We start from the raw sequence: 15,566 nt of genomic DNA, 5'->3' as shown, positions 1-15,566 counted from the left end.
AAAGTTTTTTCATTCAAACGCATTCATAAAGTTAATTGTGTTTAATTTTCATTCTTAGTTAGTAGTTAAACTTAATTGTTCACTTAATTGTTACTATTACAACAATCTAATTAAAACACAAGAAAAAAATTCTGATCTGATAGTAAAGGTGATGATTATTATTATTGATAATTACTTAATCATCGTAATTAACTAAGTCAATCTAGTTGTTGGTGAAAAATTAATTATCATTACAATTAACAGGTTGAAGTAAAACATTATGTAGGCTTAATTGTTAGCTAATCTAATTTAATTTGATGAGAAGATGATTAAATTGTTACCATCTATGATTATCTTTAATTGATGTTTTCATGGTTATCAAATCAATTAATTGTTCAATTCAATAAATGAAACCACAATTTAAGGTCTAATTTTTCATTGAATTAAACTTGATCAAATTAAGATTGTCTCTCAATTAACTGATAATTAACAATTAATGTAATTAAAACAATTGAAATCAATTTTTGTATCTATAAACAATTGATTTAATCATTTGAAATACAAAACAACAACAATTAAGGTGGAGCTGATTTAATGGGAAAGGTTTAATTAAGTTAATCATGATTAAAACATCAATATTATTGATGTATAAATTTAATTATTATTAGTTATTAAAACTGTTATAGGATAAATTAAATTAAATTAAATTTTACATTGGACACAATTTAAGTTAAATCAAATTGTAGCTTTAATTGTTAATCAAGACCAATTAAAAGCCTACGCTAATACAAATACACACACACATAGTGACTAAACAAACAATTAACTAATGATAACAATCACAATCAAAATGATAATAACAATTTTCAATAACAAGAAGACAACAATTTAAACTCCCAGTAATTATTAATGATAATGATTATGATTAACTAACGTTGTGTGTGGCTTAATTGTTGCCATTTACCAGATTAAGTTATCATTTTGTTGATTATTAGATTCATGGGTTTGGTTAATTGTTAACTGATTGTTATCATTGATTCAGGTCAGTTTTTTTTATTAATTTTAAATCATTATCATTGTAAATTGTTAAGGGTTGGTTGTATTCAGGAAATTAAATTAATTAATGGTTGATAACAATTAAGTTAATCAACTTTTCTCAATTTCTCTTTGCTCCTGTTTATTATCATTATTGTTGTTTAATCAATAGTAAATTCAATTGTAAGACTTAATTGTTTGCATGATTTACATGTTATTCACTCTCAATGTTGATTTTTAATTAATTTAATTTAAATTTTTACTCTTGTTATGATTATTTAATTGTAATTCAAGTTTAACCTTGTTAACTAATTGATTTTTCTGTATTATTTTCTTTCAGTTTAAAACTTTTGAACATTAATTAAGATGAAATCATTTCAATCAATAAACTATGATGATCATTATTAATTGTGAATAATGTTTGGTGGCTCAGTTCAATCACGATTTACTGATTGCTGTTGAAGGAATTGAATTGCTCGTAATACAATTAGAAGACAACAATTTAACCATTAACATGTAAATAGATTTTCATTATCTTAAAACAATACAATGCGATCTATGTAAAAGTTAATTACTAATAAAGGCTGATTGTTAAAAGAAGAGATTTGATTTGATTAGTGCAAATATTCATGTAAAATATCACTGAAATTTACATGAACAACTTTATGTTTCTGGAATGACAATCAGATGACAACTTTTCCTCAATAAGAGCCTCAACTGGGTCACCTCAAAGAAGAGAGGTAGAACCAGATCGACTAGTCGGTCGGAGGAACCCTTCCAAGCCCTCGGAGCCTTCAGAGCAAAGGGAAGAAAGGAAAGGTCCAAGGTCTCTAATTGTCGGGGGACCGTCTTCGTCCTCTGAAGTTTAAACTAGTTTTTAGATCCTTCAAATGTCCAAAAAGGCCACTTCGAAAGTTCAAAAAATGTAAAAATCTGCCTCAGATTACTACGGAATCCTAATTGATATTATTTTGAAGCTTAATCTCTCTTTGAATGATAATTTTTTCATAACTAACTAATCATTGGATTTCGAGTAAAAGTAATTTAAAACATCACCCATATTGATACACTTGATACTTTAAGTTGAGATTTTCGGCTAACTTATAACGGGAATTGATTGGAAATATTCAGAGAAATTTGTTTAATGATAGAAAATATTGATAAATTAGTTGGTTTTGGTTAAATTTGGTTGTCGAGGTGGAAAACTAGGTTTATATTCAAAACCAAAGTCGAAAGTGATATTTAAAAGTTACGAAGGATTTTTAACTAGGTTACCATTATTGGTCTAGAAAATAAAAAATAAAGGTCAATCGATAAGCCAATCAACATGATTTTCGAAATAATTACATTCTAACAGTTATATCAATATAATTAAAGAGTTTCAGATCGTAATATTTAAGTCACTAGCCCAATATAACAATTTAATTCCAATGAGAAGGCAAAGAATTCAATTGTACTGAAAAAAATACGAAAATCGTATTATTAATATTCAAATTTAGTATGAGTTTGACATTCTCAAGTTGAGAGTTAATTGAAGTTCCAACCATCACAAATGTCAATGAGACATAGAGCGATCGACAAGATCAAGTCTTTCATGACCTTAATCGGTGTCGGAATTTGATTAAAATCCCACTTAGTATTCATGATAACGAATAACATTAAAAAACAACAATTTCGATTTGCGTTTCATTAAAAGATTTGACTGCTGCCATCTAAAGATTGAAATATGAGAGATTAAATTAAACTCTCACCAAGATAATCTCAATAAAAGTAAATATCTCCCTTAAAATCCAGACCAATCGACCGACCGATCGACCAATAACGAAACTGAATAAGAAATTCAAACACTATCCATAGTATCAGCTGATAATCGATGTAATAACAGTTTGGCTTTTTTATTGTTCGAATTGAAAAATCGAACATCAATTCTATTGGAAATTCGAAATTCGCGGGTTTCAGTTTATTCTCATTCGGTTAGGGCTCCTTTTCTTTTCTTTTGCAAATTTGTTTCACTTTCCACCTCATCTCTCATCTTTGTGCAGTTTTTTTCTCTCTCTCTCTTTACTGTTCTCTTACATTTAATCCCTTTTTAGAAAAGTAATAAATCACTAATCACATCACAATGTCGTCTCCGGGTGATTTTGGTAATCCCTTGAAAAAATTCAAATTGGTTTTCTTGGGGGAACAATCAGGTTGGTGTCATTTTCTATTGAAAAGTGTCCATTTACATGGACATGATATTTTTCATTTCCTTTTTGTTTCCTATTGACCTTTTTGATTTCTATTGTGTGACGATTGTTTTCTCTCTCTCTTTACTGTTCTCTTACATTTAATCCCTTTTTAGAAAAGTAATAAATCACTAATCACATCACAATGTCGTCTCCGGGTGATTTTGGTAATCCCTTGAAAAAATTCAAATTGGTTTTCTTGGGGGAACAATCAGGTTGGTGTCATTTTCTATTGAAAAGTGTCCATTTACATGGACATGATATTTTTCATTTCCTTTTTGTTTCCTATTGACCTTTTTGATTTCTATTGTGTGACGATTGTTTTCTCTCTCTCTCTCTCTCTTCATTTATTACCTTGCTCTGTTGTTTTCCTTTCATCATCACATCACCATATAACTTTCATCCTGGAAACAATCAACTCATCAATTCCAATTGATGCATCTCACAATGAAACAATCTAATTTCTCTTCACCGGTTTTCTCTACTTCTCTTGCATCTGATTGAACAAAACTCTTCATGTTACCATCTTTGGACCATTTTACTTAATTGGACGATCTAATTTCAATTAGTTGGCAAAACATCTTTGATTACAAGATTTATGTACGATACATTTGATAATACTTATCAGGCTACGATTGGTATTGATTTCCTATCTAAAACCATGTACCTTGAGGAAAGAACAGTAAGTTGACAGTTGAATAATATCTCTCTTTTTGTCACCTCAGCATGTTTCTTGTTACATCTATAATAAGGAGATTAATTTTCCTCTGTTCTTTTTCCTTGATTGTCTTCTAATTTAGGTTCGCCTGCAATTATGGGATACAGCAGGTCAAGAAAGATTCCGAAGCCTTATTCCAAGTTATATTAGAGACTCAACGGTCGCAGTTGTCGTTTATGACATAACAAGTATGATTACCATGGTTCTTGTGAATCTTTAATCTATTTCATCTTAATTTCTCAATAATTGATTAATCCAATGAACTATTTTTTTTCTCTATCTCTATTTATAGATGCCAACTCATTCCATCAAACCTCTAAATGGATCGATGATGTAAGAACTGAGAGAGGTAACGATGTCATCATTATGTTGGTCGGTAATAAGACTGATTTGCAGGATAAAAGGTTGGTGTTCTCTATCCATCTCTTTCTCTCTCTCTCTCTCTCTCTCTCTCTTTTCTTTTTCTTTTTCATACCTTAATTCATTGCACCAGAAAATTAGTCATGTCAAGGTTATAATTCTCTTCCTTTCATCTCTACTTGAGAACTGACAACAACAACATTCCACTCTAATCCTCTCTCTCTCTCTCCCCACCAGGCAAGTTTCCACTGAGGAAGGTGAAAAACGAGCCAAAGAATTAAATGTAATGTTCATCGAGACAAGCGCTAAATCAGGTTATAATGTAAAACAAGTAAGTTCCATCTTGATTGTTAATCGTGATGAAAGAAAAATTTAATCATATGTCCATATTTAGATTATTATCGTTTTAATTCATGACAATTAACTTTCTTTCTTTCTTATCCTCACATTAGCTTTTCAGAAGAGTTGCTGCAGCATTACCTGGAATGGAACAAACATCTAAAGTTAAAGAAGATAGTAAGTTAATTTACTAATTACTTTTCTTAATTATCCTTAGAAATCTTTCAGATTCACCAATAAAACGAGATTAAGTTAATGTGTCTTCCCAAGTTCCTTAGCTATTTATTGCTTAAATTTCCATATTAACCTGAATCTCCTTTTTCATCATTACAGTTTATTGCACTTTATACATGTTTCATGTTGTCACTTGATTGTAGACTAATTGTTGACTTATCCAATTGAATACTAATTGTTTGATTTTTCTCCATTTTTCTAGTTGTGGAAGTTGACCTAAAGGATACTCCAAGTGAAACACCTAGGGATGAAAATAGCTGCTCCTGTTAATATTTTTATTTATCACTTTGCTAAAGCAACCAAAAGCACATTCACTTTCCAATCTAAATTTAACAATTAAACATCCAACATAAACCCAATACCATCAGTGATTTAACAACACGGATTTAAACTAAACTGTTTTTCAAATCCATTGGAAATCTCATAAATAATTCATAGGAGAAACAAACATTAACCCTTGATGATGCTTAAAATGAAAGAAACAAAAAAGTCCTCAACATGATGATCCGTCTTTTATATATTTACACCTTCTGATATTCATTGTAAAGTAATATAATTCAATCTTTGCTCCATGGAAAAGGATAACCAGGCAACTCTCTCCTATCTCCAATTCTTTTTGCATCAACAATATTCGTCTTTTTTTCTTGGTACCGTTTTTTTTTAAAAATCTAACAATTTTTCGTTGATTTTCACACTTTACTATTCACAATCATCTTAGTTCTCACATGAGCTCATTTTTTACCTTTAATTTACCAATTACATACCAAGTGGATCCTACACTCATAAACAGAAGGAAGATGAAATGATGAAACGGAAAAAGAGGATTGGCCATTTTTTAATGTAAATCTTTGAAAATTGGAGCAAAACAAACGGCATGCAAAACATTGGATGAAAAGAATAATTTGTTTATAAAGTTTTTTTTGTAATTTTGTTTGGAAAAAAAAGAAACGATCAACATTCAATAATCAACGTGCTAATTACAACAATTGTAACCTCATCATCTTCGAGATTCATCAATTTTATCGTGAAGCTTTTGGATTAATCAACTTGGAATCTTCATAATCGCGATCATTTGTCGTTACAATCAAAAGAAAAGATTGAAAAAGCTCATCTACAAACTGTGATTAGTTAATTACTGGTTTAAATGATAATCAGTGTTAAAGGTTTAATATCAATTAACCTTGAATAACTATTGTCATTTAAATACTTATGAAAGAAACCCGGTAATCACTTTTCATTGAAGATGAGCATCATTATCTTCATCTTTCTCCTCTTTTAATCAAGTTAATCTATTAAAATCTTCCAAGTGATTTAGTTGATTATAAAATCAAACGGATAGATTTTTTATCGAGCGTGATATTGGCCTTTAAAACGGATCACATATCAAGTGAATCAGTCGCTAATTTAGTCAACGTATATAAAAATATGAGCGTTATGCAAATGATTATTGACAACAACAATTAAAACAACGACAATCAATAAGTGATTTTTAATTATCATTCAAATGTAGTCATCAAATTAACATTATTACCCGAAAAAAAAAAATCGGAAAACAATCAACTCATTAGACCATAAAAATCATACAGTAAATTGATTCACAATTAACTAATCAATCAGAAAGTAAAACAAGAAAAACAAATCCATTGATCCAAATTTAATTAAGTCCAGTTAATAATTACAATTAGTTGATAAAAACTACAAAAGTAAAGTTAAAAAGTAAAATTTACTTCAATTAATCATTAATTCAGTTGATTAGATTAACTAATTACGCTTGATGCCTGTAAATCCTCCTGTAGGGATTTAATAGATTACATTAATTAACAGTTGTGGTGATGATGATTAGTTGAACACAAATTTAACCAGAGAATAATTTTCGATTACAATTAAAGTTTAATTGTTAGCGGTTCGAGAAAATAATGAAGTTAATGGATTCGCGCTGGAAATTGAACTAATTGTACCAAAAACCGAATCTCGAAGTGAAGTGAACAAATTAAATATCGGTGAAAATAAACCACCGGAGGAATTTAATCGAGTTGAATTAGTTGAATTAGTAAAGCCCGAAATTAATCCAGTTAAGCATCGAGGCTTAATTATTGGTAAACTGTTGTTACCGTTAATCAGATTTGATCCATTGGTTGATGATTTGATTTCCTGTTGACAATTAGCTTTTCCAATGAGACAAAAGATGAAAAAAAGTGAAACAATTAGCAAATAGTAACAATTAACTTTCATGTTTGATTGATTATTTATCACTTTTAGCAAGAAAATTTAAAAAGTAATTCAATTTAATTGGCCGATAGTTTAACACAATTAAAGTTTCGCAAACTGATTGATTGTTAGATAACTATTGATAGTGATTATTATGATTCGATAACAATTGGTAATTTAACTGTTAATTTTAATCATAATTGAAACTGATGTTGATTGATTGTTGCAATGAAAACAAATTGATTGATCAACTTTTACCATCAAATTATTAATAATTTATCCTTGGACAATTTATATTATTATTAATTGTGATATGATGATTAATTTACTAACTAAAGGTTTACAATTGTCAAAGTTAATCACAATTAAGTGTCTCGTTTATTCAGAAAAACGTTTTCATAAGGAAAGTGTGCAATTAGAATGACAATTAACCAATTGCAACAATTAACTCAAGGTAAATAAACTTTTCTATTATCATTTTGTTTACAATTAACTTTTCTGCTTAATCATTTTAACAATTTAACTAATCATCAATTTGACCACCAAGATCAGGGTTAAAGACAATTTAATCATTGTAACAATTTTAATTAACTTTTCTTTTCAAACTGGACAATCAAAGTTTGATTAGTTGATTAGTTAATAACTGAATCAAGGTTGTTAACCATTAACAATTAAAACAAATGGTACAAAATTAACCAGATTTTCATAAATTATCATACCAACTTTAATTTTGGTTTAATTAAATTAGATGATAACAATTAGCTTTCCATTTAATTGTAGTCTCTACTTTGAACATCAAACCTTTAATCCTGACAATTTAAACGTACAGTTAATCACTATGAACAATTTAATTGCGATCGGATTAATTACATTTTTAACTCTATCAACTGGTAAGTAAAACTTGATACAAAATTTTTTAATTGTCTGTTAATTGTTAATATGATTAATCTTCAGGTTGGTCTTCAACAATTATCGGTGATAATGATTTCGTTGATTTGTGTCGACTCTTTAATCAGTTGATTGTTTCGGGTGTTAAACCTGAAGACGCTGTTAATCAAGTTGCTAAACAATTTATCTCGTCTCTATTATCTTCAAGTGATCAATCATCATCAACAACAATTAACTTTGAAGGTAAATTAAGATCACTTTCAGATCCATTTACCGGTCAATTTGTATTCCAAAACGAAACTGTTAATGCGGCTGATTTCCTGTTCGGATCATTAAATCATCTTTTTAATTATCTTCTAACAATTAATTCTGGTGGTGAAATAATTGATTCCGTTGATAGTGATGTTGTTATCATAGGTAAAAGATCAGCAATTAACCGTAATTTAAATTGTGATAATTTACCAACTCAGGGTATCTCATTTAAAGTTGATTCACTTAATCAATCGATGGCCGATACTTACCTCAAACAATTAGAGGACAATTTAATTTTACTTTAAACTTTGTCAGCAATTGAAGTATCGATGAATTAAACAAAACAATCAATAAATTTGATTTTTGATTAACAGCAAATGTTTCAAATACTTAATTGGTCATTTACAGTGTTGATTGTTAACAATGTCACAGAAATACAATTGAAAAAGTTATATAATAAGAAAAACAAATTAGTAGTTTTTTTTTCAACTACAACAATTTAAATTGTAAATTAACTCAATATTTATATAAAATAGTTGATTTGTCTTAATTTAAATTGTATTTATATAAGTTTGAGATTATTGAAAATAATGAAATGTAAGAAAAATATAATAACGAAATTGTCACTGAGTAGGTTGATCGATATGTATTTTGAACTTGATCGCGTTAATTGTTGATTATTACTCATTGAAAGCTTCCAAAATTCTGTTGAGACAAACACGAGCCGCTCTGCGACATCTTGGACTTGACCATGATAGCGCTAAGAATCCATGGCCCAGGTCATCGATTACGTCGAGTTTTATTTTTCCAGGCCATCTTTGTGCGAATTCAATGTTTGTATCAAGGAATGGATCAAATTCACCAACAACCAGGTAAATGTTCAGATCTTTAATTAGGTCAAGATCATATGAAATAAGCGGAGCTTTGTAAGGTGTTAATGCTGCTTCGGAAATTTTCTCGACCCGTTCATCTAGAGTTTCTTTATCACATTCGAGCCAATTTTTTCTCTTCCCCATCCAAGTGTTGTAAAATGCTTGCCATCGATCGGGTTGAAGGTATCGAGAGGCATCAGGGGAATCAAGGTTAGTACATTCAGAGTCAAAAATGACACCCGATGAGTATAAAGATAGACAATTGAGAATCGTTAATGGGGTCAAAAATTGGTCCAAAAATGACAATATTAACGAAGGTTGAACAGTTGGAAATGTGATCGAAAGCACTGGATAGAAAGTAACCAATGCCTTTGGGTATAAATGATCGGGAAAAGGTTTCTTTGTATTTATAAGTGAATATGATGATGACGGTGACGATGAGAGAATTTGAATGTCACGGATAATAGTTGCCAAGGAGAAGAAGAATAATCCACCAGCTGAGTCTCCACAGAATATAATTTTCTTTGGAATAAAACCAAGAATCGACTCGACATCGTTCGTTTGATAGTTGGTTAGCCAAAGAAAAACATCAAGAAGTTCTTGTACTTGAACAGGATAACGAACATATCGAGAATAAACAACATCAAGAATAACAGCTCCTTCTAATTGTGGAGTCCAAACACGGAAACACTGGTCAAAAACGGAAGGCAGTTCAACAGTAAACGCGCCTCCTTGTGCATGTAAGATAATATTACCATTCGGCTTAGCACCGGCTTGGTGAATCAATCGACACTTCAATGGTTTCAACTTATCCCCCGTCGAAACATCAGCCGGAATAAACTTTACTTTACCATCTCCATCTTCCTCGTCAAAGGGAATATGCCATTCGGTTTGTCGATTGTCGACCAAAATCTCTCTTACATGAAGACCATGATATTTGCATGATAACCAGTTGATACTTGAGGTTAACGGATTGTTCAGATAATTAACCAAATTGAGTGGAAAATAAGGATTAGCTGAATGAAGTAAATCTTCCTGCCAATGGCCATGAGCAGAACGAGAAACCAAGGACATCAATGAATAAGGTAAATTACTGAGAGACGAGGATGCAAGTGAGAAAACGGATGAGAGCCATTGAGAATCTTCATCTAACCAAAAAGCGGGATAACTGGACCAATAAGCTTTGATTCCATTGGTTATTTTATCTCTCGACTCTAAATAAGTATCGAGTAGGTAAAGTGTCGCATGTTTACCAGTACCAATTGATTGTCCGGGAATAAATATTCTGCTTACAATCTCAATCAAGTGAGTTAACATCTCGGTTATTTGTATTAAAGGTTCAAAGTCGATACTTTTACCATCGTCTTTTTTAAGGCCACTTTCAACATGGTAAACAAATTTACTGACAACTTTGATCAAACTTTTAACACCATTATATTGTGATACTTTGTTTCCATGGTAATTGTTGTTATCATCGTTTAAAGGAGTTGCTTTAACAATTTGATTGTCATGAATACCAATATGATCATAATTAACTGCTGATGTAGAGATTTGTTCACACAATAAGCTTAATTTGGACCAATCATTGTACAATTGATGGATAAATTGATTTCTACTTTTAGCACCATCATCTTTAACTTTCAACGTTTTAACCAATTGTCTAATTGTTTTTAATTGCTCTCCAGTCAGATCATGATGAGTATTATCAATGAAACCAATCGGTTGACCATTGGATGATTTACCTTTGTCCATTTCGTTCAATGTAGTCAAGGTAAAGGTGTAAACATAAGATAATAAGATTAATCCAATAGACACTTGGGTTGATTGTTACACTTAAGGTTTAACAATTAAACCTTTTGATTAAGGTTGTGGGCTGGTTGATTATGTTTGACAAAATTGATCCACAGTTTTAATGGAGCATCAATTTCCTTATGCTCCGGATTGAACAGATGATCAGGTGAAGAAATTGATTATTGTTTTGGTAGACAATCAATTGTATCGATTTCCAATTTGGTGTTGATTTGATTTAACTTGATTGAGAAGATAAATGTTGATTTAAATGATGAGTGATTTGAGAAAATAAAGAATATTAGTAAACAAGAGAATAGAAATCAACTAATTTGGATGTTGGAAGCTGAATAAACGCTCAGCCGATTTATCATCAGATTCCAATGATAATTTTTTGTCTATGGAAATGGGACGTTAAAGAGAGATAGAGAGAGATTATAATTAACGAAAACTTGATTAATCAATGGGAACAGGGGAAGAAAATTAACAGAATTAACAATGATTTCGTTGAAGCTTCAAGCAATAACAATCAAGTGTAGGAAAGCCTAGAGCATGAGAGAGCAACCGGTTGGTTGAATGTTGGAACAATAAAAACTTTACTTTAAACCTTGAATACAGAATTTGATTCTTAAATTGTAAGAAAGGTTGACCATCTCATTAAGTGATTGAGCAAAGAAAAACGAAAAGATAAATAATCAAATCAATTGATAGTAGTGATTAAATCAAGATAAACATAGAAAGATACACAATAAGTAACATGATGAAGAGAAAGTGGAAATTTTCAAGAGGGAAAACACTAAATCCTTGACGATCCATTTTCCTGATTTAATCAGTTAAACATAATTAACAATCAATAATTCAAAGAATAAGAATACTAATAATAAATTATTTACAATTAATTCAATTAGTAAATAACAATTTAAGAAATGATTTCAAGGTTGACAGAAAGAAAAACAAATTGACAACTAACCCCATCTAATATGAGAATCAACAACCAACCAATTTTAGTTTAATTGTTAACAATTAGCAAGTTTAATTCTGACAATTTTGTTCGTATGTTTATTGTTTGTATGGTTAATTGTAATCTCTCGTTGATGATTAGAAACCAATTGGATTAGTTATTATTTTTATTCACTTTTTATCTCATCAGCTTATCTTAATTCTGGTGATTTATTGATTTAATTGTTACTTTCTCTCAACTATTGGCCAAAATTGTTGTAACATTCTAATATCATAAACTGACCCAACACGGAACTAGGAGGCCACAAGTAGGAGGTTCCGTTAAGTGGCCTGATCTTTGGGTCTAACCAATAGCAGGTCACTCAGGTGATTTTTTCTTATTGACCAGATAACATCTCATATCGATTATCAACTTAACTTGAACTAAAATTATCTCAATTATCAATAAATCAGCAGAATCTTCCTCATCTTTTGTCGTCATCATCATTCAACAATTTCATTATTAATTGTTAGTTAATTGTCGTTCCATTAACATCAAGCAAATAGTTAAATGTACATAAAATAAATTGTGATTGTATTTTGAACTCTTCCAGTGATTCATCACCATAATCATCAATTAACCTCATTGAAATTGAGATTTCACTCTACAATCAAATCTCTCTAAATACTTAATTGTTACTATTGATTAGTCATCAATTGTAATTAAATTGTTATTTTACTTCAAATCAATCACACAAGGAGATCAACAAATTCGAGGTTACAATCTAATCCAAGGTAATTAACTAATTATATTTTCTCTCTCTCTCAATACTTTTACTAGATTAGTCTAATTTTCAATTGTTAATTTGATTTATATCCTTGAGTTTCTAACATTAGTGACATTTACTTGTTAATTATCATTCATCCTAATCAAAGATAAATTGTCTTAAGTAAACAATTAATATGAATGAAATTCCGTTTACCTATTGATCAACTCGATAATTAAACTCCATCCAGTTTTCCAGTTTGATGATTAAATTGATTATCTTTAACTTTCTCTTTTCCAATACAATTAACATGAAAAGAACGAGAAAAATTGTCACAATCAAATCACATTAGAACCAAATCAATGTTTCAACAATCAATCTAAATAAATGATAGAAATCAACATCATACGTTAATTGATTATCTCAACAAGTGATTAGACCAAAGATATAAAATGATAGATATAATTACATTTAGTTGATTGTTAACTAATCACCACAATTATACTGTTACTTTTTTTTCACCATCACTTTAAATGATCAACAATTAATGATTTATATTTTTTTTCTCGTTTAGATTAACAACTTTATCTGTTTCAATTGAATCGGATCAATTGTGATTATCAAACGAAACCATTTTATAAACTTAATTGTCAACTAATCATTAGTTGACGTTGGTTGAAAGTGTAAACATCATATTCACAATCAGCTTAATTTAATTACCACAGTGTTGTTATTAATATATTCCCCTGGCCTAAGTAATTTACTACATATACTAAATCATTTCGTAATTGTCTATTAAATTATTACAAAATTTGACCATCAAACATTTGCCAATCAAGATTTAAATTGCAATTAGAATCATCAAAAAGTTGTCTATGTAATCAAGTAACCAGTTGAACGGGCTCATGAGGAAACAATTCCTTAAATAATTTAAACAGCAAAACCCCGTTGATTGTAATCAGTGTTAATTTAATTTAGCTGTGTTCTCCGTCGTTTAATTGTTAACTTGCCAATTATCACAGTTTCAAGATTAACAATGACTTCAATTAAAATTCAACAATTGATTACAACTTTAAACTCTAGTCTATTTAAAGATGTGCCTGAACAATTAATGGATAACCTTTATCATTTGGGACAATTAACTAAGGAGATTGAACAATTTGCTCCTTCTTATGATTATAATGATATTCAATTCAATGGATGTCGAAGTTTATTGAAAATTATCGATCAAATTTTACCAATTATTAAGGAAACCCTTTTATCGGCCAATGTCCAGCTTACTGAACCTTTGATCGAGGTGGTCAGTTTATTTGTTGATTTGTTTACTATGGTTGTTGATCTACATCATGCAAATTTAACATCAATCAAAGGATCAACTTCTTGGCATTTGGATAATTTCATCTCATCTCGATCTAAGGTTCAGAATAAGATTAAAACTTATTGGAAACATTTCTCCTTGTTTTTCGTTGAACCTCAATCTCGATCAGCACTTCGACTTTTTGCGTTTTTTGCTGGCCTCATCTCGGGATTTCCCAATTCTCTATCCAGCTTAATCTCACCAGATTCAAATTACTCACGAATGTCCGAGATTCTCTATGGAGCCAATGCTTTTTTCCCTCTTTCGATATTAAATGCGGCCAACAATCCATTAACCTCAGCCATTAGTACATTACATTCGTATTACCATCGAACCGAGATTAAAAAGTTAACCATCTCACGACAAACTGATTGGATGATTCCAAAGTCAGGAAAAGGACGAGTTACATTCTGTCCAACTGAACCTCCATTTGATAGTGGGAATAACAATTTTGTAACCTGTCGACTTTTGACCTACACTGGACTTGAACCTTCGGGTGATTTAGTTTTCCATGTTCGTGGAGGTGCATTTGTCATTGATGTTCCTTTACTTCATGACACTTATCTCATGGAATGGATTCCTCACCTTGGTGGAGCGGTCATTTTAGACGTTGACTATACACGTGCAGTCAGATACCCGGTGGCACTTCAAGAGATACTTGATCTTTATTTATGGTTGGTCACTCAAACAACAAAGGTAACGGAAACTCTTGGGTTTACACCTCGTCGAATTGTTTTCTGTGGTGATTCTGGTGGAGCTTATCTCCTATTCACCTTGGCAGCGGTTCTACGAGACATTCAACAAGTATCCCAAGAATCTGTTCCAATCTTTCCTACCGCATTCGTTGGATTTTATCCCATTTTCTCCTTCAATCATCAAGGTAAAATACCTTCTTTGGTGATGGGATTTCTCGACACTTTCCTCAATCTGAATACCGTTTATCAAGGTCTTTCATTGTACGCATCCGGGATTACTTTTGATTCAGACTTTGAAAGCTCATTAAAGACATTAAATGAACATGATGGAATATCTAACAAGACGATAAAAAGTTCATCATACAATCATGATAACAATAATAACCAAGATTCCAATAGGTACTCGAAAGATTCACAATGGGAACGAGTTTATAACACTTGGTTCAATTCGGATAACAATTGGTACACTTGTGATAAAATGAATTCGATAGAAGAAGTTCAAAAATTGTCACCGATTCCAAGTTACCATATATTTCCCCGATGGTTTCTTACGATATTAACACACTAGACGATTTACCGATTTATATGGTTATCGGTGAATTTGACCCTTTCCTTGATATGACAATAGATTATGCTAAAAATTTGAGCGGGAAAGTAAAACTTGACATTATGCCCGATTTACCCCACGGATTCCTAAATATGACCCATTTCAGTGACGCTTCTCACAAAGGGTCCAAATTTTGTCTTCAAAAACTAATCGAAGCACTTGAATTTTAAAATGAACCAATTTTTGTTACCCTATCAACAAAGATAGAATGACCATCTCGCATTAACAAATTATTAGTAAATTTTTAACGAGGTTTAGTACCTTTGATTTATGATTAATGTTTTCGTTTACACTAATTAT

At 30.6% G+C, this 15,566-nt stretch overlaps 4 protein-coding genes across 8 annotated transcripts; 3 read left to right on the top strand and 1 right to left on the bottom strand.

Moving 5' to 3' along the window:
- The first annotated feature begins 3,296 nt into the window (after positions 1-3,296).
- LOC128395300 (ras-related protein Rab6) lies at positions 3,297-5,862 on the top strand. The gene is made up of 7 exons (XM_053355714.1): positions 3,297-3,457; positions 3,812-3,924; positions 4,043-4,148; positions 4,253-4,364; positions 4,558-4,651; positions 4,773-4,836; positions 5,096-5,862. The coding sequence occupies exons 1-7, from the start codon at positions 3,388-3,390 to the stop codon at positions 5,161-5,163; spliced, it is 627 nt and encodes a 208-aa protein (XP_053211689.1). The 5' UTR covers positions 3,297-3,387; the 3' UTR covers positions 5,164-5,862.
- A 1,311-nt stretch (positions 5,863-7,173) lies between these two features.
- LOC128395299 (uncharacterized) lies at positions 7,174-8,613 on the top strand. 5 transcript variants are annotated; one of them, XM_053355712.1, is made up of 3 exons: positions 7,174-7,555; positions 7,931-7,991; positions 8,056-8,613. In XM_053355712.1, exons 2-3 carry the CDS (start codon positions 7,940-7,942, stop codon positions 8,544-8,546), a joined length of 543 nt encoding a protein of 180 aa, XP_053211687.1. In that variant the 5' UTR covers positions 7,174-7,555; positions 7,931-7,939; the 3' UTR covers positions 8,547-8,613. The 5 variants fall into 5 exon arrangements, with proteins under 5 accessions (XP_053211687.1, XP_053211686.1, XP_053211685.1 ...); XM_053355711.1 differs by having other exon boundaries at positions 7,882-7,991; XM_053355710.1 differs by having other exon boundaries at positions 7,850-7,991.
- Positions 8,613-11,802, bottom strand: LOC128395289 (uncharacterized). The gene has a single exon (XM_053355694.1). It carries the CDS (start codon positions 10,863-10,865, stop codon positions 8,922-8,924), a length of 1,944 nt encoding a protein of 647 aa, XP_053211669.1. The 5' UTR covers positions 10,866-11,802; the 3' UTR covers positions 8,613-8,921.
- Positions 11,803-12,006: 204 nt separating this feature from the next.
- Positions 12,007-15,544, top strand: LOC128395290 (uncharacterized). Its single transcript, XM_053355695.1, is given in 3 exon segments — positions 12,007-12,635; positions 13,182-15,132; positions 15,135-15,544. Coding segments are annotated over 2 exon segments (1,791 nt in total). The 5' UTR covers positions 12,007-12,635; positions 13,182-13,643; the 3' UTR covers positions 15,437-15,544.
- Positions 15,545-15,566: the final 22 nt, after the last annotated feature.

The sequence above is a fragment of the Panonychus citri genome, unplaced genomic scaffold (assembly GCF_014898815.1).
Source record: "Panonychus citri isolate SS breed McGregor unplaced genomic scaffold, ASM1489881v1 Contig00141, whole genome shotgun sequence".
Lineage (NCBI taxonomy): Eukaryota > Metazoa > Arthropoda > Arachnida > Trombidiformes > Tetranychidae > Panonychus > Panonychus citri.
Note: the sequence above shows the minus strand (reverse complement) of the source record. Positions and strands in the feature narration are given on the sequence as shown.